The following is a 26,670-nucleotide window of genomic DNA, read 5'->3' on the forward strand; positions in this document are numbered from 1 at the left end:
TTTTTGTATTTTTTGTATTTATAGGAACATCTTATATTTTATTATATTCTAGAGTTATATTAGCTTTTTATCATTATATTCTTATTTTATTATATTTTATATTACATATATTATATATTTTTATATTCTTTTGTATTTATAGGAACATCTTAGATATTCAACTTTATTTATATTTAGGTATATATTTTATTATATTCTAGAGTTATATTAGCTTTTTATCATTATATTTTAATTTTATTATATTATATATTATATATATTTTTATATTTTATTGTATTTATAGGAACATCTTAGATATTCAACTTTATTTTATATAGTGCGTATATTCTTTTGTGTTCTAGAGTTGTATTATATTTTTATCATTATATTTTCATTTTATTATATTTTATATTTTTTTATATTTTATTGTATTTATAGGAACATCTTAGATATTCAACTTTATTTATATTTATGTATATATTTTATTATATTCTAGAGTTATATTAGCTTTTCTCATTATATTTTAATTGTATTATATTTTATATTATATATATTATATATTTGTATATTTTATTGTATTTATAGGAAAATCTTAGATATTCAACTTTATTTATATTTATGTATATATTTTATTATATTCTAGAGTTATATTAGCTTTTTATCATTATATTTTTATTTTATTTTATTTTATATTATATATATTATATATTTTTATATTTTATTGTATTTATAGGAACATTATTATTGCCTTATTTTATCTTAGATGAAAATATAGATATTCAACTTTATTTTATATAGTGCTTATATTCTTTTGATATTCTAGAGTTATATTATATTTTTCTCATTATATTTTAATTTTATTATATTATATATATTTTTATATTTTATTGTATCTATAGGAACATCTTAGATATTCAACTTTATTTTATATAGGGTGTATATTTTGTTATATTTTAAATATATATTAGACTTTTTTCATTGTATTTTATTATATTTTATATTATATATATTATATATATTTTTATATTTTATTGTATTTATAGGAACATTAATATTATTATTTCTTTTTATCTTTGATAGATAAAGAGCTAGATAGATATATATTCAACTTTATTTTATATAATGTATGTATTTTATTATATTCCACATTTATATTCGATTTTTTGTCATTATATTTGTATTTTATTATATTTTATTGTATTTATAGGAACATCTTATCTTAAATAGATAGATAGATATTCAACTTTATTTTATATAGGATGTATATTTTATTATATTCTGAATTTATATTAGATTTTTCTGATTATATTTTTATTTTATTATATCTTATATACTTCATTATTTTTATATTTTATTGTATTTATAGGAACATTATTATTATTATTTAACTTATATAGAAGATATATATTCAACTTTATTTTAGATAGGGTATATATTTTATTAAATTCTAGATTTCTATTAGTTTGTTGTCCTTTTTATTCTATTCTATTTTATATTATATTATATATTTTAATATTTTATTGTATTTATAGGAACATTATTATTATTATTTTATTTTATCTTATATAGATAGATATTCAACTTTATTTTATATAGTGTATATATTATATGATACATTTATATTAGATTTTTGTCATTATATCTTTATTTTATTATATTGTAAAATAAATAGGAACATCTTATTTCATCTTATATAGATGGATAGATATTCAACTTTATTTCATATAGTGTATTTATTTTATTATATTCTAGAGTTATATTGGATTTTTTTCATTATATTATTATTTTCTTAAATTTTATATTATATATATTATATATTTTTATATTTTATTGTATTTATAAGAACATCTTATCTTATTTTATCTTATATAGATAGATATTAAACTTTATTTTATATAGTGTATATATTTTATTATTCTAAATTTATATTAGATTTTTCTCATATTTTTATTTGATTATATTCTATATTAAATACATTATATATATTTATATTTTATTGTATTTATAGAAATGTTATTATTATTATTTTATTTTAGTGTATATATTTTTTATAATATTCGGAATTTATATTTGATTTTTTTTATATATTATTATTTTATTGTATTTATAGGAACATCTTAGATAGATATTCAACTTTATTTTATATAGTGTATAAATTTTATCATATTCAAAATTTACTTGGGATTTTTTCTATTCGATTCTTATTTTATTATATATTTTTTATTCCTTTCTGCTTTGAATTTCTATTACGGGGATCACTAAAGGAACATCTTATCTTATCTTAGATAGATATAAGGAATATAACTCATTCTGCAAAATGTATATTTATCATTAAGTATATTTTGTTTATAATACTGCCATACTTTTTAATTAATTAGATTTTTACATTGTTCTGTTCTACTATTTCTTACTTAAGGATCTTAGTACGCTGCGTATACTCACAGCTAATCAAAGGATATGCTTATGCCTGCAGATGGGAAACAGTACAGTAATTTACCCAAAGAAAAGATTAAACAAACAAAAATATAACCTGTAAATACACCTTTAATGCAATGCAACCCTTCTGAGCATTTGCAGTGGATCGAGCAAAACATCAACATCACAACAGTGCTTCTGAAACAAAGGTAGACAGAGAGCTGCTGGATCTCTCTGCAGACACAGGTGTTAACTACACTGAAGGATTATTCTACACACAGGTACTGTTTGGGGCCTCTCCCTCTCTCTAATGTGTGTGTGTGTGTGTGTGTGTGTGTGTGTGTGTGTGTGTGTGTGTGTGTGTGTGTGTGTGTGTGTGAGATAGAGAGAGAGAGAGAGAGGCTGAGAGAAAACATACACATTTGTTGGTCTGTAATGTTGTTGGGTCAATGAACTCTGGCGTTAAAGTGGTCAACTATATCCATTTTCCGGTCTTTTCTGTTCAATTCTGCATATAAAGATCCTGTTCTAGTTCTCTTTTCAGTTCATATTTACTCTTCTCTCACCACCATAATCTTTATTTAGACTTATGTATATACATAAAAGTGCTTTATACACTTAGTTGTACAGGGGGCATCGTGGTTTCTGGTGGACTGAACAGGTAAAAGGTTAAAAATATGTTTGAAAACTAAATTTAATCACTAAATTAAGCTAACTTCTTGGATTGTCTCTCAATAGCAGAGGCAGACTCCTCAGAGAAAAGACATCCCCTTAAAAATGTAATTAATTCAAGGCTACTGGTCTTATTATAAGGTTAATCAACCTGCAGAATGTCTCAAAATAGCCAAATAAAAAAAAAAATCTGTCTTTTGGTAGTTAAAGAAAATATGAGATTTTTAAGTTCAGTGTGCTAGTTTCAGTCATTTGGATCAGAAAACGTAAATCTTATTCAATTAAATTTAGTTTGTATGGCACCAAAATCATAACAGAAGTTATCTCAGGACACTTTTCATGCAGAGCAAGTCGTCTTCTTTCAAAGCCTCGAACAGAAGAGGAGCAGGGAGGGAAAGGCTAGAAATAGAGAGAGGAGGAGGAGTTGAGGTAACTAATAGACAGGAAGGACAGAGCAAGTGGTTAGCGAGGGAAGTGGAGGAGCAAGAAAGAGAAGAGAAGAGCAGCAGAGATCGACTGTCAGGCGAGCAGACGGGCTTGTATCCATCGATACAAATGATAGAGGACGAGAGACAGCAGGAGCCGAGTGCAGTGTAAGCGTCTGGTGCTGTCAGCAGCTTTAAATCACACTGGCACTCCACAACAAAAAAAACACACAGCACTATTGTGCAGCCACCCCTACAATAATGACCAATATATACTCTGATGGGACTCTGCTTTCATTTAGTAAACTCTCTGTTCTCTTCAGTGGGAAGAAATAACTGTTTTAATGCTCTTGGTGAAAGATAGGCAGCTGTTGGATGTGCCTTAAAATACCTTGTTTGTAATTAAATTCAAGATCAACGGGGTGGTTAGCGGTGGGTTTTTGCTCAGGAAGTAGGTGGATTAGGTATTAATTGTTGGATGAGCAGTTCAATTCTCGGCTCTTCCTGTCTGCAAGTCCTTGAGCAAGACACTGAACTCCAAATGAACCAAACCAACCACATGAAACACACTTTGACACCAATGTCACTTTGGATAAAAGCAGCTGTCGAATTGATTTAATAACGTCAGTCAACATCCCCTTTCTCTTTTCCACAATAGCTTCCAAATGAAATAATAAATTCAAGGTTTTCTGTTTAAGTGCTCCACTTAAAAACATGACAGGCTGTCACTCACCAAAACAAAAAACTCACATCTGAGGCATTAACATGAGTGTGTTTAAATGTTTTTACTGTTTCCAAAAGAGATATTTATTTCTGAACAAGGCAGTTTATACTAAAGAATAATGTTGTAGGTGATCAGAATCAGAATCAAGTTCAATCATACAGACATATAAACACACATACAGGTATTATGTGCAGTTTAGATTAATAGTGGAATAAATGGTTTCATGTAAACAAAGTCTGACTGTAGGATGAACAAGCGATTTCTGGGATCTGCAGTGCAAAGCAGTGGGTACTGTAACAATATACAGTTACTAAAATACTGCAACTGAGTACAGCTGTGAGATATTTATACTTTACTTGAGTATTTCCTGCTGCGTACTGTAAGAAGAAAGAAGAAAGCATTGTAAGATTTTACATGTAAAAAGATACAACAAGGTAATAATATGATAGATATTTATAGATTAAACTATCCTGCTTCGCTGAAACTTCTGTAGATTTACTTAAGTAAGATTTCAAACACTCATTTATGTATAAGGTGTTTACATTTAACATTGTAGTGTTGTTGTGTCTTCTTCTTTAAACTCTCCAGCATGCACATTTCTACTGTACGTAGTGTGAATTTAAACAATATCTTTCTCAGTTGTCTACAAGAGTGTCTTTGTTCAAGCTTGAAATGACCCTCGTATACTGCACATAGACCTCGCCACTGCCTTCTGAAGCAGTTGTCGAGTTTCGAGCATATAAAGACAGATCCGTCAGGGGGGGCGGAGCGGTGATGACGGTGATGAAAACAACCTAAAATTCTTGAAACAACAGAGGCTTTTGGCCGGGGAGAGTACAGGGCCATGCCCAGTGATGCGGGGCAGGGTGTCTGTGTCTCTGTCTGGGGCTTGTGTCCACTGAGCCTCCCTGCTCTGAATGGAGGCCAGAATAGCTTTATTTTTACTGGGCAGCCCTCCCAGCAGAAAATCACAGTGTGTGTTACGAGATGTTTAGATACCCAGGGACGACCAAATTCATTCATGAGTTTTTCTTCCCACACATGCTGCAGTCTAAACCCAACCTGTACTTCACAGTAATAAACAGAAAGAAATGTCACAAGCTATATATAAAAGCCAGGAAAAGATGGAGTGGTGCTGAACAGATCGGGCGTCACAGTTAGAAAACCTGCTTTTCATTGCTTAAGTAGGCCAAAATATGACATAATTAAAACCATTAATTCATAAAAATGTTCAAACTTATATGATTTCCCCCTTTTTTTACAGAGATTTACATGTTTACACTGGTATTTATGGCAGGAAAGATGTTAATTAATAGGCTATAAATGATCCTCATGCATGCATCATTATACAGACAGACTTTCTCTCTGCACCTTCAGCTCTGATTGACTTCCAGCATCCCTGACACTGAAAGCATAATTCATCCACTTTCCAAGTTCATATTTGATGATTCACACATCGGGGCTCAGGCTTATTTCTCTGTAGAGTGCTGCCCTTCATAACAGGTCACACAGGGACAAAAAAAACATCTCTAATCCAGAAGTGAATTGTAGCTTTTGTAAAGTCTAAAGAAATATTCACAGTAAACTCAACGGGGTTTAGTGACGTACGAGTCAGAACACCTCGTACACGTTCCAGGTAAATGTCACATGGAAAACCCACACAATCAGAAATGTATAGTCTTATACATAACCTTTCAGAGTTTGTTTTGGTCTTCTAGTGGAATGAGGGTAAAGGCTTAAGGACATGTTCTTTACTAATGTCCAACAACCAGACTCCACCCTGACTACCTCATCAGTTAAAGATGCCCCTCCAGATATGTGTTTAGGCACAAATGCTTCGAACAATAATGTGTATGTGATGTTGTAAGAGCCTCTAAAGTTACATACCTGTATGTGGTAAAAATATGTTGTTATGACATTTTAATATTGAGTCAGTGATTGTTTTTGACCGTGTTACTATCCATGTAAAGTACAGCATCAAGTTAGTAATGGACAGGGCTGTTGGAGATGTAGGATTAAGTTTGGATCACCTGTTGTGATGCTGTAAGTTAGTAATATTTAAATAAACCCTCTTTCAAAGGTTCCTTGCTTTATTAATCATGCAGACTTAATGTCAAAACCTGTAGTAAAACAGTCAATATATGTTTTATTCTGCAAAGAAAGTATAATTTCCACATTAAAATCCTTAAAAAGGCCTGTACTCTGCTCTACTCTTCTATGAATCTGAAAACATCCTTTTAGTGTAAAACTCTGAACTCAGTGAAGCTCAAACATCCGACTGTAACAAGAAGAAAAGACTATATTTTTGACTTGAGCTGAGTTTTACATTTAAATACTAAAAAACTATTTTATAGTAGTCACCTCCTGTATTAAATATGTGTGAAATAATACAGCAGTGTTCCCTTTATATGTGCTACTATGGAACGAAGATACCCGGTGAGACTTTACTTGGCAGTTTCATCGGTGTGAAGTTTAAATGTGAAGCAACTCTTCAACATAATAAAGTACGACAGAGATCTGACAGAGAGAAAAAAAAAGCCATGTCATTATAAAAATGGTTGTTTATTAATTCATTATTGCGTTGACAGGCAAGCATACAGTCAGCACAATGAATTAATCAAAGCAGTAACTTTAGATCTGCATGCCTGACTGATGAGTGAAAGGGAAACTTGATAGCAGCCAGTGGAAATACTGTATTCAATAATGAAGGAGAGGATCTAAGATGGCACAGGCTCACATTCAAGTGCTGTAGACCAGACCACCTTTGCCCAGTCCAACACAAGTCAAAGACCAGCTCTAGTCAAGACCGAGTCCAAGTCCAAAAAGGTGTGGGTCCGAATTAAGAGTAAGTCTGAATGAGAGAGACAACATTGAGATGTAGACAGAAAAAAATTATGTGTTTGTGGATAATATCAATGTCTGGATAGATTTTGAATTAAACCAAGATCTGTTTTCAGAAAAAACATTTTCTTCAGAATCAGAATCAGGTTTATTGCCAATTAAATTCCCATTCAAGGAATTTGCCCTGGTGCATTGTACATAGTACTTAGTGCATTGGGGCATAAGAATCACAATCAAGCTTATGTTAATATTATATGTAAATGAAGAAAAAGATAAAAATAGAGACAATAAGCTATATACAAATATAAAGAGAGAGAGAATATGTACAAAATGGACAGATACTTAAATAAATGAGTAAAGAGCTGTACAGGAATGTGCAAAGATTTAACTGTAGGAATCTGTAAGTTAGCAGTGGACATATAATTATATCTGCAATGATTAAAAACAAACAATGGAAGTACATTAATGTAATGTTATGTTTATATTCAGGGTGGGTTTAAGAGTCAATGGGTTCATCAGTGGTTTTGTTTTTAAAACTTAAAAAACAACAACATTTATTGTGGACTCTAGTCTGAGACATGTCTGACTGCAACTACCAATGAGACCAAGACAATAGATAATAAATAGTAACTTTTTGTCATATTTGCTGAAACTGTCATTATATTCTGACAGTAATACATTATAAACTGTGAAAGGTTCCTCGTCCTAGTTCATGATGGCATTTACAAGAATCCACCATGTTGGAACAAAAACAACCAATCAGAGCCAAGATAGTTGATTGTTGGGTCTCAGCTCAACTGTCTTATCTCTGATTGGTTGTTTCCGTTCAGGTAAAGAGCCAGAGGAACCTGATTTTTCCTTTTTTTCAAATTATTGTTTGATAAAGTTTTAAAAAATAAGTTAACAACAAACAATGACAGTGCTGACATGACATCAATGTTGGTTTACAACAAATACATAAATTAATTAAATAAATAAGAAAGACATAAGGCAAATAATAAATAAATAAAATAATTAAATAATTGATACAAGTGAACTGTGGTTAAACCTGTAGGTTAAACAGACAAATAATTAAAAGGGGCAGTTAAAGAGTACAAAGAAGGTTTTTCCACAGATTATTTGTCCCATGTATGACTGACAGGATGTTTTCAGTAAATAAAAATGAAAGTTGTTTTTATAAAAGTTACTCACAGCAGCTTTGAAGCCTTTTCCACAATAAATCTGTTTATTGAAAGGAAAAATTACCTTTTCTCTATTGTCTGCCAACTAGGAGCTGCCATGGCAACATCCCTTCAGTGCCCTGTGAGCACTCACTGCACTGAAGAAATTACAACAATGGGAATCATGTTTTATATTACATTAATGCCAAATCATGCCAGGTTTTTGGAGAAATTATCATTTCAGTGAGAGGAGCCGCTTGATCGGGGCTATCAAAATAATATGATGTTATCAATATGAAGGTTAGGGTTTGTCAGTGTGCTGGCATTTAATTCTGTGGCTGATGTTTCTCCCTAGGCCGGCCCCCTGAAATATACCCAGGCCATGGGCAAAAAAAATAAATAAAAAATGCCTACCTCAAAGCGAGGATGACCTTGAGAGGAAAGCCAAAACCCTCCGGCAGTCTGTGCCAAGTTCATTTTATCCCTGATGAAAAGAGGTTTCTGAATCTGTCAACCAGCAGAGGACTGATAGAGAGATTTCTGGAGGTTCAGACTTGGGTAATAAGAGGAAGACACACACACACACACACACACACACACACACACACACACACACACACACACACACACACACACACACACACACACACACACACACACACATTTTCAACACATTCCAATGATGCCGATAAACTGCTGCCAGCAGCTGGGACACTTTAGAGTCTTTTAGTGTGTTGATGTCCTGGTATAGATGAGAGCCGTTCTCTGTGTTAAGCTTCAGGTGGTGGCTGGTTTCTCTCTTTGTGTTGCACAGATATGGCCAGGTTTTTTTTGTTTTTTTGTTCTGGGTCACAGTGCGGAGAGATCCATTTGGGGGCACAGGAAGTTATATTGATCCACATCCAAAGACCAGTGCCAAGTGCCACAACTGTTTGCTGCCTATTGTTATTAAAATATGCATCACATCCTCACTTTCTGTGCAGGGAAATTAATGGAGGTTCAATTCAATTCAGTTTTATTTGTATTGTGCCAATGCATAACAAAAGTTATCTCAGGACACTTTTCAAATAGAGCAGGTCTAGACCGAACTCCTTATAGCATTATTTACAGAGACGGCGACAAGAAAAAACGTCCTTTTTAGAGGCAGAAACCTCAAACAGACCCCTCGGCTCTAGTTGGGTGGCCGTCTGCCTCGACCAGTTGGGGTGAGAGAGAGAGACAGAGAGAGAGGGAGAGGGATAGAGCAAGGGAGAGAGAGAGACAGACAGACAGATATAGAGAGAGAGAGAGAGAGACAAAGGTGCACAACAACTATAAAAATTGAAATGACTGATGATGATGATGATGATGACGACAACAGCCATAATGATGTGGGGCGATGGACAATACTACTAAAAATAATAATAATAATAATATCAGTAATATTGTGGGAGTCAAGTGATGAAGGGTGGATCACAGTTAGGAAACAACCTAATGTGCGTATACATAACTGATTTGCTATGGACAGACTGCCATATGTGTTTAATATAAGTGTGCTGTACTGTATACAGGGATTTGATTTCTCCCCTATGTTTCTTGAATGTACGCCACAGCCTTCCCCTTTGCTACTGATTGATTTCTGTTTGTGTATCAAAAGTTCAGTAAAGATACTGACTGAAAAACCACCTCAAGAACAAGGTACAATATTTTCACTTGGAGCTGTTAGTAAGAGTTGTATAACTACTCCAGGACTACGACTTTTTCTGTTTTTTTTATCATCTTACTGATAGTGGGATTAAATAAAGTGGTGCTGCAGGAAATGAGAGCATTAAAGATTAAAAGGGTTTATCCCCTTGGGAGCGTGAATGTGTTCCTATCAGACCTTCCTATCAGATCATATCTTAGCATGTTACTGTAAAATGACACTTTGGCCTCAGAATGGCGCTACAAGAAAGGCATGCAGTGTCTGAGTGATCCAGATGAAAAGAGATCAATTTCTCTGGAGCATGTTCAGTAAATTGAGTGACAATTAGCATTTTACCATGATGGTTGAATGGTTGTGTCTCAAAGAGAATTAGGATTCATCCTCTGGGGACAATAAATGGTAGTATTGGTCCAAAATCTTGGATAAAATGCACTAATTGATCCGTTGACGTGGCAATCATTGAAATATGTAGAGCATGCAGTGTTTGTCAGCTTATTTTTTAAAATTAAGGCAAGAAGAGAAAAAAGCTTGGTGACACCTCTTGTAGGATGATTTAAAATGACATCCATCTCATTAGAATAATTGGCCTCATACCCACTGATGTAGTACAAGGTATACACGGAGACAGAGGGTAAACCTATTGATTTATCAGTCTGTACTGAGTATACCCACTTCTGAGTCCCTCTTCTGTAAGCTGATTTCCCCCCCTTACATTTGGTGAAGGCATGATATAGTTGTCCAATTATCTTGAATATTGAAGGAATATTTCACTAATGATCTAGTTGTCTCGCCCCTCTGTGGGCCAGTATTGATTGCACAATCTGCACCTCTTCTGGGGCTAATTTTAATTTTATAATGATCCTCGCTCCCTGAAGTCAAGCTGCAGAAGTTAAGTACAGTAGTCTTACATGTAACTGTTTATAACACAAGGTGGGCAAATATTTTAGGGCATAAATTAAGAGTATACCCACTACACTACTGCTCATACCTCTTCAAAACAACCATGAGCCTTAACGATGGCAAAGTTCCCTGCGTGTGTGCAAGACTATAACATACATACAATATATAGTTCACCTCATTTAAGAAGAATATTATAGCGAAAAACAGTTGAGGCTATTGAGTGTATAGAATTTTTATTAATGCTATTTTATTCATTCATTCGTTCGTTCATGGAGTCATTCATACATACAGTTGTACCATGTCCAGTTCCAGTAGTTGTCCACAAGGTGGCAATACATGCAAATCAACTGCAGAGGTAAAGGGCAAGATTAAAGTACTCAGTTACTCCACTATATTAAGAAGCTGTCTTTAAGTCTCTCTTCTCTTTCCTTCACAAACAACTCTTCAAACAGGAGTTTGTCCAGGTTTCTCCAGAGATGATCTTGGTTTAGACGAAGCCAGAAGATCATTGGAGAAGAACTACAAACTACTGTCAACCTGTCAGCTATATTATATTTCACCTCCTCAATAATAAATCAACACATTCAAACTTCACATCAGTCTTTAGGAACATGAGCTCTTTAAAGTGTGTGTGTATTTTTTCAAGAGATGAGCAAAACTTTAAAATGTTTTACCATCTTACAAACAAGTTTAGCAGTTGTTGTCAGAGAGCTGTAGATATTAACTTTAATGTAATATTAAGTACTATGTGTGTTTTCTGTATATTCAGTAATGTCATAAATATTTAATTTTCTTCCTTTTTGTATTTTCTTCTCTGCAGTTTTCTTGTGCGCTAATTACATCCAAGTCAATGATTCATGTTAATGACTTTGAAAGCTAATCTTGATTTACTCTGGTCTCAAGCTGTACATACATAATTTATTTAGTGAAATAATTAGTGCACTGTTGAACTGGCTGACTGCTTCATATGACTCACAGAAGGGTCTTTAAATATTATTTGGGAAACCTCGTTTTTAAAATGAAAGCGGCATTGTTAGAGGAACAATTATATATATAAAGTACAAGTATTTAAAAAGGCTCCTTATCTGAGAGTCCATATGCCATTTTGCTTCATAGCGTCTTGAGTAAACAATGAAGCAGGAACATGAAAAAGGTTTGAGGCTAAATGGCTTTCTTTTATATTTCTGTGTGTTTAAAATCAGTCATTACCAAACATTTCTATTTCTATTTCTATTTCGAGCTGTCAGGTCTCATGTGTAAAACCAGAACCATTCAATATTTTGGAAACATCAGATTTCACTGAGGAACATATCTCAAGAAAGACATGAATTTGCTCAGTGATGGACAGAAATCTGATGAGGAGCTGGACGTTATGAGGCATTTAAAATCCAGATTGAGTCCTGCTGCAACTACAACTGAACTGTTGACAGTATGATTGTAAAAGAGTGCAGGTCATCTGTCGATCCACATGGGGATGCTGTCAGTCTCCGTTTTCGTAGGGAGACAACAGTTTCAATGGCTTTTCATTCAAATAGATACACATTCATATAAAATAATGATAAAAGAAATGGGATCATTCTAATAAAGAAAAGTAAATGTTTTTTCCCATCAACACTTTATTATTGCCAGTCAGTCTGTTCACTAAATCATAAATGCAAAGTGATTTGTTGCCTCAGTCCAAATCCATTGCCTTGTTAATCATTTTGACAAGTGTTTAAGCACTCTGTTTAATTATGCCTGTTCTTATATTTTATTCTGCCCTCTTAAAATATGTTTTATATGGCTGTGATATACTCGTGAACTCATTTTTGTTTGTGTACAAACATTTTAATAGGACATTTTTATCTGTGACTTCAGTGTGATATTTAATCTTTCAAATTAATATCATAAAAGATGCAGGAAAACTGAAAGCACAAAAGGACCTTGTGGGCTACAGTCCATCTACAAAGCCACCTACAGTACGGACCGTGTAATGCTTTCATTGCTATGCTTGACCCCTGGACATTAGTGGCCTGATAACTAGACTGAAGTACAATTTCACTTTGGCTTTGCTGAATAAATCCAAGATGTGGGTGGTGATTTAGAGGGCCGGACTTCGGAGGGTTAGAAGTTGGGTTGAGCTATACTATACAGCAATATGACCTCAGTCCTTTTTAATCCAAATTATGAGGAGGATATTTCGTTAGAGGCCAGCAGAAGTTGAGTAGAACAATCAATTTGACCATCATGGTTTTAATAATAGAAATGAGCCACTGGGCCCTTTTAACCTCCTGTTCCTCCTCCTCTCTTTGCATGGTTTGTACAGTATTTCTCTGCTGGAATAATATATGGAACAAGTTTTGCTGTACGGCAAACAAATAAAATATAAATGCACATATCAGTTGAAATAATAAAGGTCTTTGTCTTTGGTAAAGGATCAGGTAAAAAAGCCGGACCCACCCTTTAAGACCCTTTTGATATAGTTGTTTACCACAAACTTCCACACAGTTATGTGACTGTCAGGCTAATGGGATTTCATGTGATTTTAATTGTTAGCCCGCAGTTCCCGAAACCACAAGCACACATTTGTCTTTGTCATTATGTATTTATTTATTTTCAAATTGTTCTGCAGGTAAATGATGCATGAAGATCAAATATTTACTGGAAATGTATCAAGCTGTTGTTTACTGTAAATGAATCCACATTGGCTGCTAGATTACAAATTGAAAGAAACATATTGATGGTCCTATAAAATGTAATACTTAGGAAGTACCTACACATCAAAGGGTGACTTAACCAGTAGAGCTACCTAATTTCAATTTAATAAAATTTGGTCAGTGCAGCAGCTCAAAAAAGAGAAAATAAAATAACTATTATAAAAGCTGTTTAACATACTCTGTAGTTTTCCTGTGCGAGAATTTCTACTAATTGTGTAGTTGCTCGGAGTTTTATTTTGAAAGACGTGACAGGAAGTTTTATTTTGGAGATATTCCAGTTCATTGGACCCAACGGACAGAATCGAGAGGTTGACGGGTTTTCTCACAATATTGTTTAATAATAATAATAATAATAGCTGAGTTATGTCGGACATTAATCTAACCGGTGTCAAACAGAGTCAGGGCGTGTGGCTTGTAAAGGTTTGTCCACTTGAAGATCATTAAATTATCAAATTAATCGACGAGGTTACACAGTTGTCGATTATTAGCTAACACCTGGTGGTCGAACATGGCCTCTTGCAGGTGTCCTCCAGGTCATTTTGTGGAGAAACGTTAAATTAAGACATGTTAACAGTTAATATTTTGTGTGTAAATATCTGTAATAACTCTCAACAGGTTCCCAAATATTTATCTCAGCAATGGGACAAGGCCACAGACAAGGGAGAGGTTGGAAAGATTAGCATTGGGAAGTAAGTTGTCGACATTTTCATTAACAATACATGTGTGTATATGTGTGTGTATAAATATTTGTGTATATATGTGTGTGTATATGTGTATAAATATGTTTGCTTCAATCACTGAACTCAACCTGCCTTTATTGGGGACTGGCCTTTAATTTATTTTGCACAAAACTCTTACTTAAACAGTGATTTAAAATTTAAACCAGTATGAATAGTAGTGGTTTTATTTTTAAAAAACAAGGCTATGGAATAACATATAACATATAAACTTTTAGATTTGTGTAGGTTATCTAAAGTGGCCGATCTGGTTGATCTCTAATCGAGACCTGCCTTTATTTGTCCAAATGTCTAGTTAGGACCCTGCTTTGAGTTGAAGTTTTTACGGTGTGTATATATAATTAAATTCTGTCTTTGTGATGATCACTTTTTGTCTGTCTTGTCGTCCACCTGACAGGAAGCAAGGCAAAACAGAGGTGAGACAGCTTCATATAACACAGCGTCAGTGACTGATACATTCACTTTAATTAGGGCTTCACATTTAATTCAAATATTATCCAAAATCGTGTTATGGCCAAGTGGAATATCCAAATGTGTGACTGACAACATTATAATGTACTGTAGTTTGTTTGGTACAGACCCCCCCCCCAAACACATTTCACATCATAATGATTTTAATTGTTTTTCTGTGCACATATACATACATATTGCCATATATTTCTTTTTACTGATGTTTTTTATATTTGCTATACGCAAGTACAAGTTTGAGGTACATGTACCTTTCTTTTCATGCCACTTTCTGCTACTCCTCCTCTACATTAGAGGGAAAAAATTTTACTTTTTACATGTACATTATTCTCCATTGAGTAATTTTACTTAAAATTCTTTAAATAACATTTGTCCTGCAGGTCTTCTACTTGTACCAAAGTGTATTATTTTATTATTTTTACTTAAGTAAAGCGTCTGAATGCTTCCTCCGCCGCCGGTTGTATCCCATCACTCTTTGCTGCTGCGTTGACTCAGCTTCCTCGCAGGGATCGATAAAATTTCATCACAACATGTTTGACCCTATTTGCGAAGTTGTGAAGACGACTCGCCAGCAGGGCCTTGACTCAGCTATGTTTTCTCAGGTACGTTTCACTCTGAATGAGGAGCTGACTACCCTGGGTGCTGTGGGGGAGAAGGATGCCTCGCTGCAGGTCCCAAGGGATCATCCCTTCACGATGCACACAGTGGGTGGACAGACCATGGCTGTCTTCAGCCAGAGTGACACAGGTCAGTCTCTAACTCCGTTCCTCCAGCCCTCGTCTTCTCTGTTTCTGTTGTGCTGGATGATTTAACCTGTAACACACGTCTGATAGTGACTAGAGGGTTCGAGCTGAAATAGATCTGACGGTGTATGTGATTCATCCACAGGGTAATGTGGTTTGTGATCTAAACGAAAGTCCATATCTTAGACTGATACAATCTGAGACTCTTGCTGCAGGTACCTGCCAGATAAATAAATAAGAAGCAGCTTTACTTGTATGTCTGAAATTGGATTTTAAAGATTAATAAGAGAAAAATACTCGTTTGTAATAAAAACGGTGCGTTAAAGGTCCAGTGTGTAACATTTGGGAGGATGTATTGGCAGAAATGGAATATAATGTGCATATAAACTATGTTTTCATTACCGTATCATCACCTGAATATAGGAATCGGTATGTTTTTGTTACCTAAGAATGATTAACCGCCATGTTTCTACAGTAGCCCAGAAGGGACAAACCAAACAGGCGGTTCGCCACCATAGATTTTCCTTCGCGCTTGAAAGGGGAGGGTGAAGCGACAGAGTTGCAGTCTGCAGCTACACCACTAGATGCCACTAAATCCCACACATTAAACCTTTGATTCATAATGAGGACGTTGCTGTTTCCCAGAAAAAAAGGGACAAAATATAGAAAGTATTAAAGTATTTTAGATACATAGTTTATAATTTTGGGAACTGTCTTTGTACCATGCTACATATAAAGTATTATCTGTGTCTCATGTTTGTTCATCTGATTGAGTTGTCACCTGCAGATAAAACGTATTGACTGACCTTGATCAAGCTGACAGCTAACAACACTCACAGGGAATTTACTCAGGACATAGTTGAACATGACATTACAGACTCGACTGTCCTTCTAGTTTCTTAGGTCGTCTTGCTTTGAAAGATGGTTGTTGTTGTCGATAGATTGAGTGCATTGATTGCACTGTAAAATTAATGAGAATACTCAGAGTGGGTTCTGATTTATGGAGGACATTTGCTGCCAGGCATGATGTGTCATACATATACATGAGCCAGAGGGATTTGCAGGGATTTGCATCAGACCCAGAGCTTAAAAATAGCTGTAACTGTATGGTTGGGTGTCTATGTGACGGTTCTGTTTAATCACCTTCATGTGTCAGACCAATAAAATTAAACGATAATGAAGTAGATAAACAACATCAGTCATTTTTAGTATAAAATTTTAAAAAAGAAGTCGGCGAAAACTTTAATTTAGTGAAACAGTAAATAAATAGCAGGTTGCATGCTCTTCAAATCAGTAAAATGTCAAAAGCAATTCTGTACCTCCCAGGGTGCCGGTGCTCAGTAACAATGAAATTACTGCTTCTCGTAGTATTTCTCAAGCACTGCTGAGGGTGTGTGGAACTGGGTGTTGTTGGTATAATTAAAAAAACAAATTAGTTTGTGGCACACATTTTGATTTGATGGAAAGTTACCAAAACTCAGCAAAACATCAAATACAGGAACATTTGTGGTTAATTTATATAGCGTGATCAAATATTCTCAAACAACAACACAAGCAAAATGCAAAAAGGCCTCTGCCTGAGGAGGAGCTGCAGTAGTTATTAACCCTTCACTGTAACTGTAAATGGGACAGCAGAGAACCCAGAGCGCTTCATAAATGTATGAGCAGCATACGTGGCATACATTATCAGGCTCAGGATAATGGGCTGTTTTCTTTACCTAAGTGTTTCTGTCGAAGTATCAATTTGGCTGCTGTGGTCGACAGGAAGGGGGCGCTGGAGCCCAACTGTAACGCCATAATGGATGGCTATAGATCCTGATTCCTTTTTACCCAGTGCAGTCATGTGTTCATAGTCATTTCCTGTAGTTAATGCTGATTGGAGACATTTTGTTGTTCAAGTAGAGCTGAGTCTAGGTTGAGTCCTTGTTATGTTCTATGTGAACTTAATCCTACTTCTTATGCAGAACAGAGGACAGAAACGTACGCTGAAAATAACCGTCGAGCTCTCGAGGTGTGCGTCTGTAGGAAGAGCAAAGGGTACTTGTCATGAATTAAACCAGCAAATGGGTTTGAGCCAAGAAAAACAGGAAAACATTAGAATAATTTTCTCATTAAGCAGCCAAGCAGACAGCAAAACAAGGTACACGCGTACCTAGGAGCACATGAATTAGATTATTTCTGTTAGCAGCAGAGTGCGCAGCAAGAGAAAACATCATAACGCACGCTTGGTTGTAGAAGAAATACACCAGGATGATTTTGGTAGAAGTCAGTACATATTCACACATTCAGTCATACTATAAACTAACTCTGAGCTGTAGAGTAAATGAAAACAATCCTGGCTTTTTTCCCAGTATTTCATGTAGCTTTTAGAATAAAGGCATACATATTTAGCACTGGTGCATCTGCAGTGCAAACCTTTTTATAGCGAGCCTGTGTTTGGAAATTTAATCAGGACAGTATAAATAGTGAATGGTTCCTCTGCACCGTACACATTTAAGTGTAACAAACCGTGGGTGTTTGTTACATGTCATTCCACCTCCTCATGTCTTTTTCAATTGTTTGTCATTAAGGGGCAAAAATGCCCAATGAAACATCCTGAACATTTCCTCTCTGGAAGACAATGTCACAGAAAGCAGCACAAAGAATCTCTGCTTGTGTGCTATAATCTGAGCAATGGCCGCACAATGAATCATTATTAGCATTTAGCAACTTTGAGTAGTTTTGGTAAATTCCAATAAATAAACGATTCCATTATCGTGTGTGTGTGGGAGCAGGAGCAGGTGGGTCTGAGCTCCTGGTCAGAGGCGAGACAGAAAACGGTAGAGAGAGAAGCACACTCTCAACGCCACTCCAAGTGCAACAAAAGCCATATAAGAGTAATTTATTAATGTAATCCGCACAAAAGATGTACAGCCGAGGAAGATAAACACTGAGCAGAGTACAGTTCATTCAGGTAACTCGGGTAAAGGCTGCACTGAAACAACTGTAGCAACAAACTCTGCAGGACTCGAAAAACATTACAGAGAGAGTTCATTAGGCTATAAAATCATTAAGGAACAGCTTGGTTGCAGGCACTGTTTTTCTTATTGCAATGCAGAGCTATCGACCTGTAAAGTATTGTATTGGGGCAAAAAAACCCAACTTGATTGGGACATTTTTAAAGCGGTATCATGTAATTTCACTGGTATTTGTATCGACTACTAAATCTCTGTTATTGTGACATCTGTACTGGTGAGTTTAACTCCTCTCTTGTAGAGTCATTCGTAGTCTGTCACAGTCCTGATGAAAGTAGTTTATATAGAGACTATTCTGTGGCACTGTAACTTTCCTGTGTGGGTGTTTTTTGTTTCTCCTTCTCTTTCGCCGTCTGCCTCTGACAGGCTGGTATTAGATAAGACCCGCCTTCTAGGGGCTACACAATTAATCGCAGTATGGCAATATCCAAATCGGAGAAGCTACAGTTTCTTGATAAAGATAAAATGTGACAAAACAACATTATAATGAAGCACTGCAAGTTTAAGAAAACATGTTTTGTTTCATACTATAGACCTTAACAAATGTTGCTTCATCATGATTTTAATAGTTTAAAATTAAAATTGTGATGCAGAAATTCCCACTTGTGTACTCATTTTGATTATTTTGCAAAGATCTGCCATATCTTTATGTATTAATACTACAAAAACAATTCTCTTTTTAAATCATTGATATAGATTTCAATCATATCACGGGATGGGAACTTTGTTTAGTTTTGTTGATGTTCAAATGACATTTATCAATGTTTACATACTACTCACATAATCATAAAGAGCATGTAAGAGAGAAATGTAACTGTTTAATACCTGTTTTATGTGGATGATTAGGAGAGATTTGTAAGTTGCAGGCTATTCAGATATTGAATCTCATATGAGCGAGGTCAAACATGCATTTAAAATTCATCCTACAATGTGTCTCCTGTATTGAAAGGGTATCACTGACTGACTTTATTCCATGTTGCTCTGTTAATATACCCTCAGTTACCAGTTTATAAGGCACATGTAGCTAAAACTAATGCTGTCTAATACAACAATAAATCCCACCTTTACAAGGATTATAATGTTGAAACTGTTGTGAAACTGTCGTATGTTCTGACCTGGACTGATCATGTATTGAAGGACTGTTGTATTAGACGGCATTAGTTTTATCTGGGTGTACGTAATAACCCCACAGGTGTACAACCACTGTCCACCAAATGAAAGGAAATGTGAATGTGAAGATAATTTCTCCTCATCATCAGCTCTCATGTCATTGTACCTCGAAACTGTAAAGAAAATTGAAACAAAGCTTTCCTCTTCATCATGGTTTCATCCTACAGCCACAAGGTTTATTCTATCACCGCCCTCATGCTCTTTAGATTCAACCCACACTTACATGTGCATTAATACCTCCTACATGTGATAATGGCTTTTTCTGCTTCTCTTTTTCAAGGTTTTTCTTTTGTTAACCAGCACAAACAGAAACACTTCAAACCGCTCTGCACTGAAATGTCCGGCTGGAATTATCTTTATAAAGTGTAAAAGGAAAAAAAAAAAACATAAATTATTACTGAAGTAGAATTAGTGTCAGAGATTATCACCTGTGTAATATTCCTGTTTGATGATGTGGAAACATGGCATTCGGGAGGCGTAAAAAAAACCCTCTTGGTCTTTCAAAGCTGTCAGCGCTCCAGATGGCTGACTTGCCTGTGAAAGTGCACTGGAAACAAGAAGTAGGATAATGTCCTCTGAGATGTGGTGGTGTGTAGTCTCTATTTACCTGACCGACGCTCAGCTCCACCCCCACTCGCCCACAGGAAGGTGTATTGTATGACACCGGTCTCCCACTCACTTTCCCACAGTCTTTTAAACACACACATAGACAACAGCTTCCCAACATCACTGTATCTGCACGTACACACTCGCACTGGTTTGATCTGCACTTGCACTCTCACACTTTTTGCCTCACACCTACACACATTTTTACTGATTCTTGACACCTCGGACAGAGCAGGTCTTTTAGAAAAAATAAAATGTACATGTGAAAAATCTAGTGAAGATATATCTTATGTAATCGCTTTATCACCAAATATAATACAAAGCATGTTATCTTGTATATGTTGTATCTCTATATGACTCCGATGTAAGTCAGAAGTTTAGTACATAAACTCTACTTGGCTTATATATACAGATTTGTCACATACTTTGAATCTTACTGTAGTGTTTGTACAATACCACTAAAGTACTACAACAGTACTGCTGCCATTACACGTCTGTTTCTACTCACCACCACTAACATAATTACTTCTACTACAATACCACCACCACATAATGTGCAAATTTACTAATCCTCTACTTCTCTGCTTTGGATATGTGCAGAATAATGAAGATAAAAAAGATTTTTAAAGTGCATCATTGTTATAATTCCCTGATTTTGTCATACCACGGTGGAGCTATTGAAATAATTTGCAGCAAACTAAAAGTCTGGAGTTATCTTAGTTTCTGTTCTAATTTTTTCTACCATATTTATGAGTAATATTAAGTTTCAGTGACGCCAGCAGCTTGACTCTAAGGATGTTCTGTCGGCCCTCCAAATAATCAGATTACCTGGACTTTTATGGTCCCCAGAGGTTGAATCCTTCTGACTTTTAATCTTATAGCACCAACAGGTTAAAATGCCCTCTTGTCCAATACTTCAGCTCATGACTGAATGCCTCTAAAACTAAAGACCCATTTCCCATCAGCCTCTGTTGTTCTTTAAGAGCAATCAGAATGTGCTTTATTGGCATATTTATTAAATACAAGTTCCAACAACAATTTACAGGAAGATTGACATACAGCTAAAAACAAGGACAAGAAGGACAGCTAAATATAAACATAAAACTACTATGTACGTACAAGTAAGTAGTAATAACAGGTGTATGTCGATGCAGACATGCTAACACATTAATAATAGCCTCCTAGCTGTATGACAGTGACTTACATTTCACAATAAGGGACCCTGGATTGTTTAGTGACCAAACAAAGCACAGGCATTTATTCCTGCTGAGCGCCCCAAAATGGGCTGCACCAGCTCTGTCTATGTCCGCTTGTTAGGAAATATGTAATCCAGCCAGCACACGCAGTGTCTAATCCTTATAATCCAAACATTTCAGACGGCAGAATTCATTCCTCCACCTCTCTGCAAGCATTCAACGAGCCAACAATAGCGAGAGGTTGCTAATGGTGACCGTCAGTGATTGATACGTACACGGATGGTGTTTGACGTGGCTTTTGTACTGTAAGGCTGCTAGCTAAATGTTCCTCCATTATTTCCCCCCTTGTTGTTCTGCTTTGTTCCGTCAAGGACCAGGTATTGATTAAGAGGTTGCTAAGCAACAGGCTTAGTTTCCACAGAAGCGTGCAGGGGAGAACAGAAAGCCAGATGTAATGTACTGCTCTGTTGCAGTATGACTTCCCTTCAGCTGCCTCTGTGAAGCTTTTCACTAAAACTTTGTCCTCGAGTCATGTGAAATAAAGTGTCAGTATTCATATTGTCAGTAAACTTTAGATTCCAGGAGTGACTTTGGGAACTGTTGCAAAACCAACTAAGTCACTTTTGCTTTTATACAAACATTAATTTTAAATACATCAACTACTTGTTTTTAGTCTATTCTGTCAAGCACACTATGATTAAACCTGACATTTTTATTCTTCAGTGTTTCATATTGCTGAAATCAAAGTCTGACTAGAAGGATATTTTATTCTGAAGGCCTGACATCAAACTTGATGTTCCTGTTGATGTTTTAGATTACTGAAAAAGTAAAAGCTGTGATTTAGACTTTTCTTTCTTTCTTTATTTGATTCCTAGACTAGAATTTTATTTGACAGCAAAATAAAAAACCCAACCCAAGTGTTCTCAAGTGATGCGGTTACGACTACTTTGAATGTTGTAGTTACATAAATACAGATTTTTATGCCACACATTATTTACCTAGTGTTTTCTTCACACCTGAATATAACTACACAGTCAGTACATCATGCATTGACTCCTCTTGTCTAAGACTTAAATAAATAAGATGCAATTCTCAAGGTGCATATTAATGATTATCTAATCCCTGATCTTAAAATGATGTTACATCTTTAGAGCCGTGTATTGAGCCATCTGTTATTCCAAAACTGATGGAAAAAAACATGATTTCTCTCTAGGTTTAAATAATTTAAATGAATGGTAATAACTTGTTACATTATCCAGCAGACTCCCGTGGTTGTGTGTTGAGAAACATTTGGGAATATCAGGAAGATTTATTCATGCACTATTTTGATTTGCACTTAATAAATACAGAGTGGAAACATCAGATTCAAAACAAAAGTCCAAATATCGCAAAACAAACGTTTCTATGCTCAGCTGAGGTGGAAAAGTCGGTGAATCAAAAAAATCTAAATGCGACAAAGTGCAATGGGAACTGAATTCACAAATTAATAAACAATGAAGTGCATGAGACATTTTGTCAATAAACAGACGAAAAATAGCGACAAATAAAAACATCAGATCTGAGGAGACTCTAACCTCCCTCAAAATAATACATGAAACAATCAAAAATGCCTTATTCCCATCATGTTTTCTTCATGGTTTCCCACTGTTTTAGGTTTGACTGGCACTCTTTTTAATTGCATCATCTTGATTCAATGGTTTAATGGCACCCGACACCAACTGTTTATCTTCATGAACCAACTCTTGCATAATGGTAGTGGATGGGAACGCACAATAATTAGCATTTTGTCTTACAAATCTTCTGGAAATTCAGTTAAAATTGTATGTATTATGTTTGGATGGAAACCTGGCTGGTAAAAGACAACTTTGAAATGGGGAAATACTTCAAGAACACAGCAGCTTCACACTTTACTGCTCTTACTTAAGATGCAGGTCTGCCACACAGCTTGTTAAAGTCACCAAGGTCCACTGACAAACACTTACAAACACATCATCAGACGTGGGCTGTGATTCAGACTTCTGGAATCGGACAAAATAAAAAAGAAGCAGAAATTCAGCAATGTTTGCGGAGTTTGTTTGAAAGTGATAAATTGCTGTTGTCCTGATGTGTAATCATTTGAAATCCCCTTTGTGTAGTAACATCAAGCAGAAAACCAGTGGAACTGTGCATGCTGTTGGATCCTGGGCAGACTGTCGTAGGTGTTTTTATTGAAGGAGTGTGGCTGGCTTAGCTTTGTAGGCTCATTCCAAAAGCGTGGCTCATGAATTGCTGAGCGTTTAAAGAGGAAAATCTCTTGACTCGATACCTCTTGAAAAGCATGACTTTGTAGTCAGACGACACTAACAAAGCACGCTTTTCCAGGACTATATTTGACTTCATTCACAAGGACTCGGCAGGCCCACTGTATGAATTGTGGGCATTCATCAGCTTTCAGCAGTTCCTCTCACTGTACTGGATGTTGAGCACTAGTAGCTGCTGTATGGTTGGGCTGTTTTCAGACGTCAAGGAGCAGTGTTGGTGTTTTGCTTGGAGAGTTATGGCTGTGTTCTGCTTATGTTAATCTAATGGGAGGCTTCAGGTTCCTGCTGTCAGAGAGCTCCAGCCTCTTGGGCAAACTCAGAGTCAGAGCTGGTTGAAGCTGTCAGCTCTCTCTCTCTCTGCTGTTGCACCGCTCTCTGCTTTCTCACAGCGGCACCAGATATTACATGGAAAAATACCGTTGTCGCAGTATGAGTATTATAGGTACTGTTTGAATTTAATTTCTAGCCATCCTGACATTTGTTTTGCAGTGTGTATTTATCATGGAAATTAGCTCTGTGCTCTTTTGCCAACAACTCCTCTTCTCATATTTATACAGTTCCTCGCATTCACACTGACGGCAACACATTGAGAGTGTAAGAATACATTGTTATTTTATCAACACGTCTATTTTAAAAAAGGCCCTGATGTGTTTAACCATTGGACAGATTATTCTTCATATTGTCAATAAATTAAAGGTATAATATGTAATATTTCTGCAGCTATGGGGTCTCCTGCTCAATTAAAACCAGTTTGATGATGTTGTGAAGTTGTGTGGGGATCATGGGAGTTGTTGTCTTCATTGTTACACAACCACCATTGCTAATGAAAATCTATCTGATGTAACTCAGGCAAAAAATCATGTTCACAGACGAGTTAAATCAGTTATTCATTTAATTAAGTTTAATTACATTTGCTGACCTCCTTCCTCACTCACTGCTGTGTAGGAACAAGTAGGAAACCTAACACTGTGTTTTGGTTAGGCGCCTGTTCAAATATTAAAAGTTTAGACTGTAATCGGGGCTTATAACATTATGATGGAAGTATATGATGATTGCCATTCCCATGCTCGATTATGTCTCATAAGTTGTTGCAGCAATGTTAGGTTGATGCCATTTGTTACACAGATTTGGTGGAAAATGTAACCATTGTTTGAGAGATTGATCGAAATGGTAACAAATGCCTCCATTACACCACATTAAGATAACAAGACCTTGAGGAACACCATCAAATATTCATGCAACTTCTGACATTTCATTCCTTTAAGAATTGCATTTTTTTTTGGCGATGGGACGGCGAGCACTTTTGTTTTGTGCTGCTTTGCTTTGAGGCTGTGATTATCCTTGATGGATGTCACATTAGGTCATTCAAGTTTCAAAAAAATGGTCTCACTACAGTCAAATGGTCTACTATGGGGACTAACACCATCACACAGGAATACAGGTGGACTCACTGACAAGAGTCTCAGCTTTCCAGTCGTATCCAATTTACTGTAAGCAGTCAATAAATATAGCAAAATATAGCATAGGAGGCAAATACCATTATCATAAAGTTGGTATGTCTGTAAAGGGGAGACTTGTGTGTACCCATTAAACCCATTTTCATTCAGATATCTTAAGGTCAGAGGTCAGGGGGCCCTTTGGAGCGTTGTTTAGCCCCCTTCCCTACAAGCTAGCCTGACATGGTTGGTACCAATGGATGCCCTAAGTCATCTGCTTTAAAACGGAGCCTGCTACTGCCTCTGATAGAGAGCAATGCTGGCTGAGGATGTAGGCGTCCTACTGGAGTTTGAGAAATATTGTTTGCACCCCACAGGTTCCTCCGAAAAATGCAAATCTCACATTTGTTTTTCCCTGTAGTCGCAGTGAAGCACGGGGCTGAATCATTGTGACTCAAGGCCTGCTATTCTTCTCAGAGATGCATGTTTGTTGTTGCCCAAGGTGAAAATGGGAGTGTGAGCCAGCAATTGTTAAGCCAGAGAAACATCATCTGCGTTCTCATTTGTGTTTTGCCTCTTGACAATGAAGGTTTGTCCAACCCCTGCTGTGCTCCCACACAAGAGACACGTGACGCCCAGAGTAATGATAGAGGGCTAAAACGTGATGCTCTTTGGCCGGCAGACACGACGTGAGTCTCTGTCAGTATCTTGTTTAAAGCCTGAAAAGGTTAGAATAAAGCACGCTGTAAGAAAATGTGACTCTTTAAGTCATGTTTTCTATGAAGTTGCAAAGGGGAAAGTGTTGAGGCGTTTGTCTCCATCGTGACCTTCTCCGCTGTGTCTCCAGAGCCCATTATGTTAATGGTAATGCCACGTCTCTGCAAATACAGTAGCTCGCACATGTTTTCATTCAAGTCTCCAGCGTACAGTATTTTTGTCATTGTCAAGATTTACTCACTATGCAAAGACAGCTATAAACTATTGTTATTTTTCTTTATAATTTCATCTGAATCTCTTCACTTGTACTTTCAACACTGGTAGGCTATTACATCTATTTTTGTATCGGAGAGAGTCGGAGAGATTGTTCTGGGCTTTATTTTCCTGCCATCACTGCTGCATTTCAAATGAGGAATCCAATTTACTCTAACAGCCCAGTTCTGTATTTAACATCCAGAAGCTCAGCTGACCTGCACCAGTGAGTCGGCTATTACCTTTTGTAGGGATTCATGCACACTGACACATGAATAAAAAGGATCAGATTATTGTTAGACCAGAGTATGAGCTGGCTGGATATTGGCTCTTTATTAAAAATGTAATAATAGCCAGGCAGTGTTGTCCACATCTGATACGATGGCGGTTCCGCCACACACAGGTCACACAGTCCGTATGTTTGTATTACTTTTTGTGTGAGATGTCTGAGCAAGAAAATCATTTTGTGTTGCGTGGGAGGATTTTACTCAACAAAACTTGCCTCACTCAGCCTTTAAAAAAAAAAAAAAAAAAA

General features: G+C 35.9%; 1 protein-coding gene across 1 annotated transcript in view; it reads left to right on the forward strand.

Moving 5' to 3' along the window:
- Nucleotides 1–13,790: 13,790 nt before the first annotated feature.
- LOC127365706 (general transcription factor IIF subunit 2-like) overlaps nt 13,791–26,670 on the forward strand; it is a 44,069-nt gene continuing 31,189 nt past the window's right edge. The window contains exons 1-4 of the mRNA XM_051404087.1: nt 13,791–13,916; nt 14,112–14,185; nt 14,631–14,649; nt 15,304–15,448. Of these exons, the coding sequence (XP_051260047.1) occupies nt 13,860–13,916; nt 14,112–14,185; nt 14,631–14,649; nt 15,304–15,448 (295 nt within the window). The 5' untranslated portion in view covers nt 13,791–13,859. The remainder of the gene's footprint in view (nt 13,917–14,111; nt 14,186–14,630; nt 14,650–15,303; nt 15,449–26,670) is intronic.

This window comes from Dicentrarchus labrax, unplaced genomic scaffold (assembly GCF_905237075.1).
Source record: "Dicentrarchus labrax unplaced genomic scaffold, dlabrax2021, whole genome shotgun sequence".
Taxonomy (NCBI): domain Eukaryota; kingdom Metazoa; phylum Chordata; class Actinopteri; family Moronidae; genus Dicentrarchus; species Dicentrarchus labrax.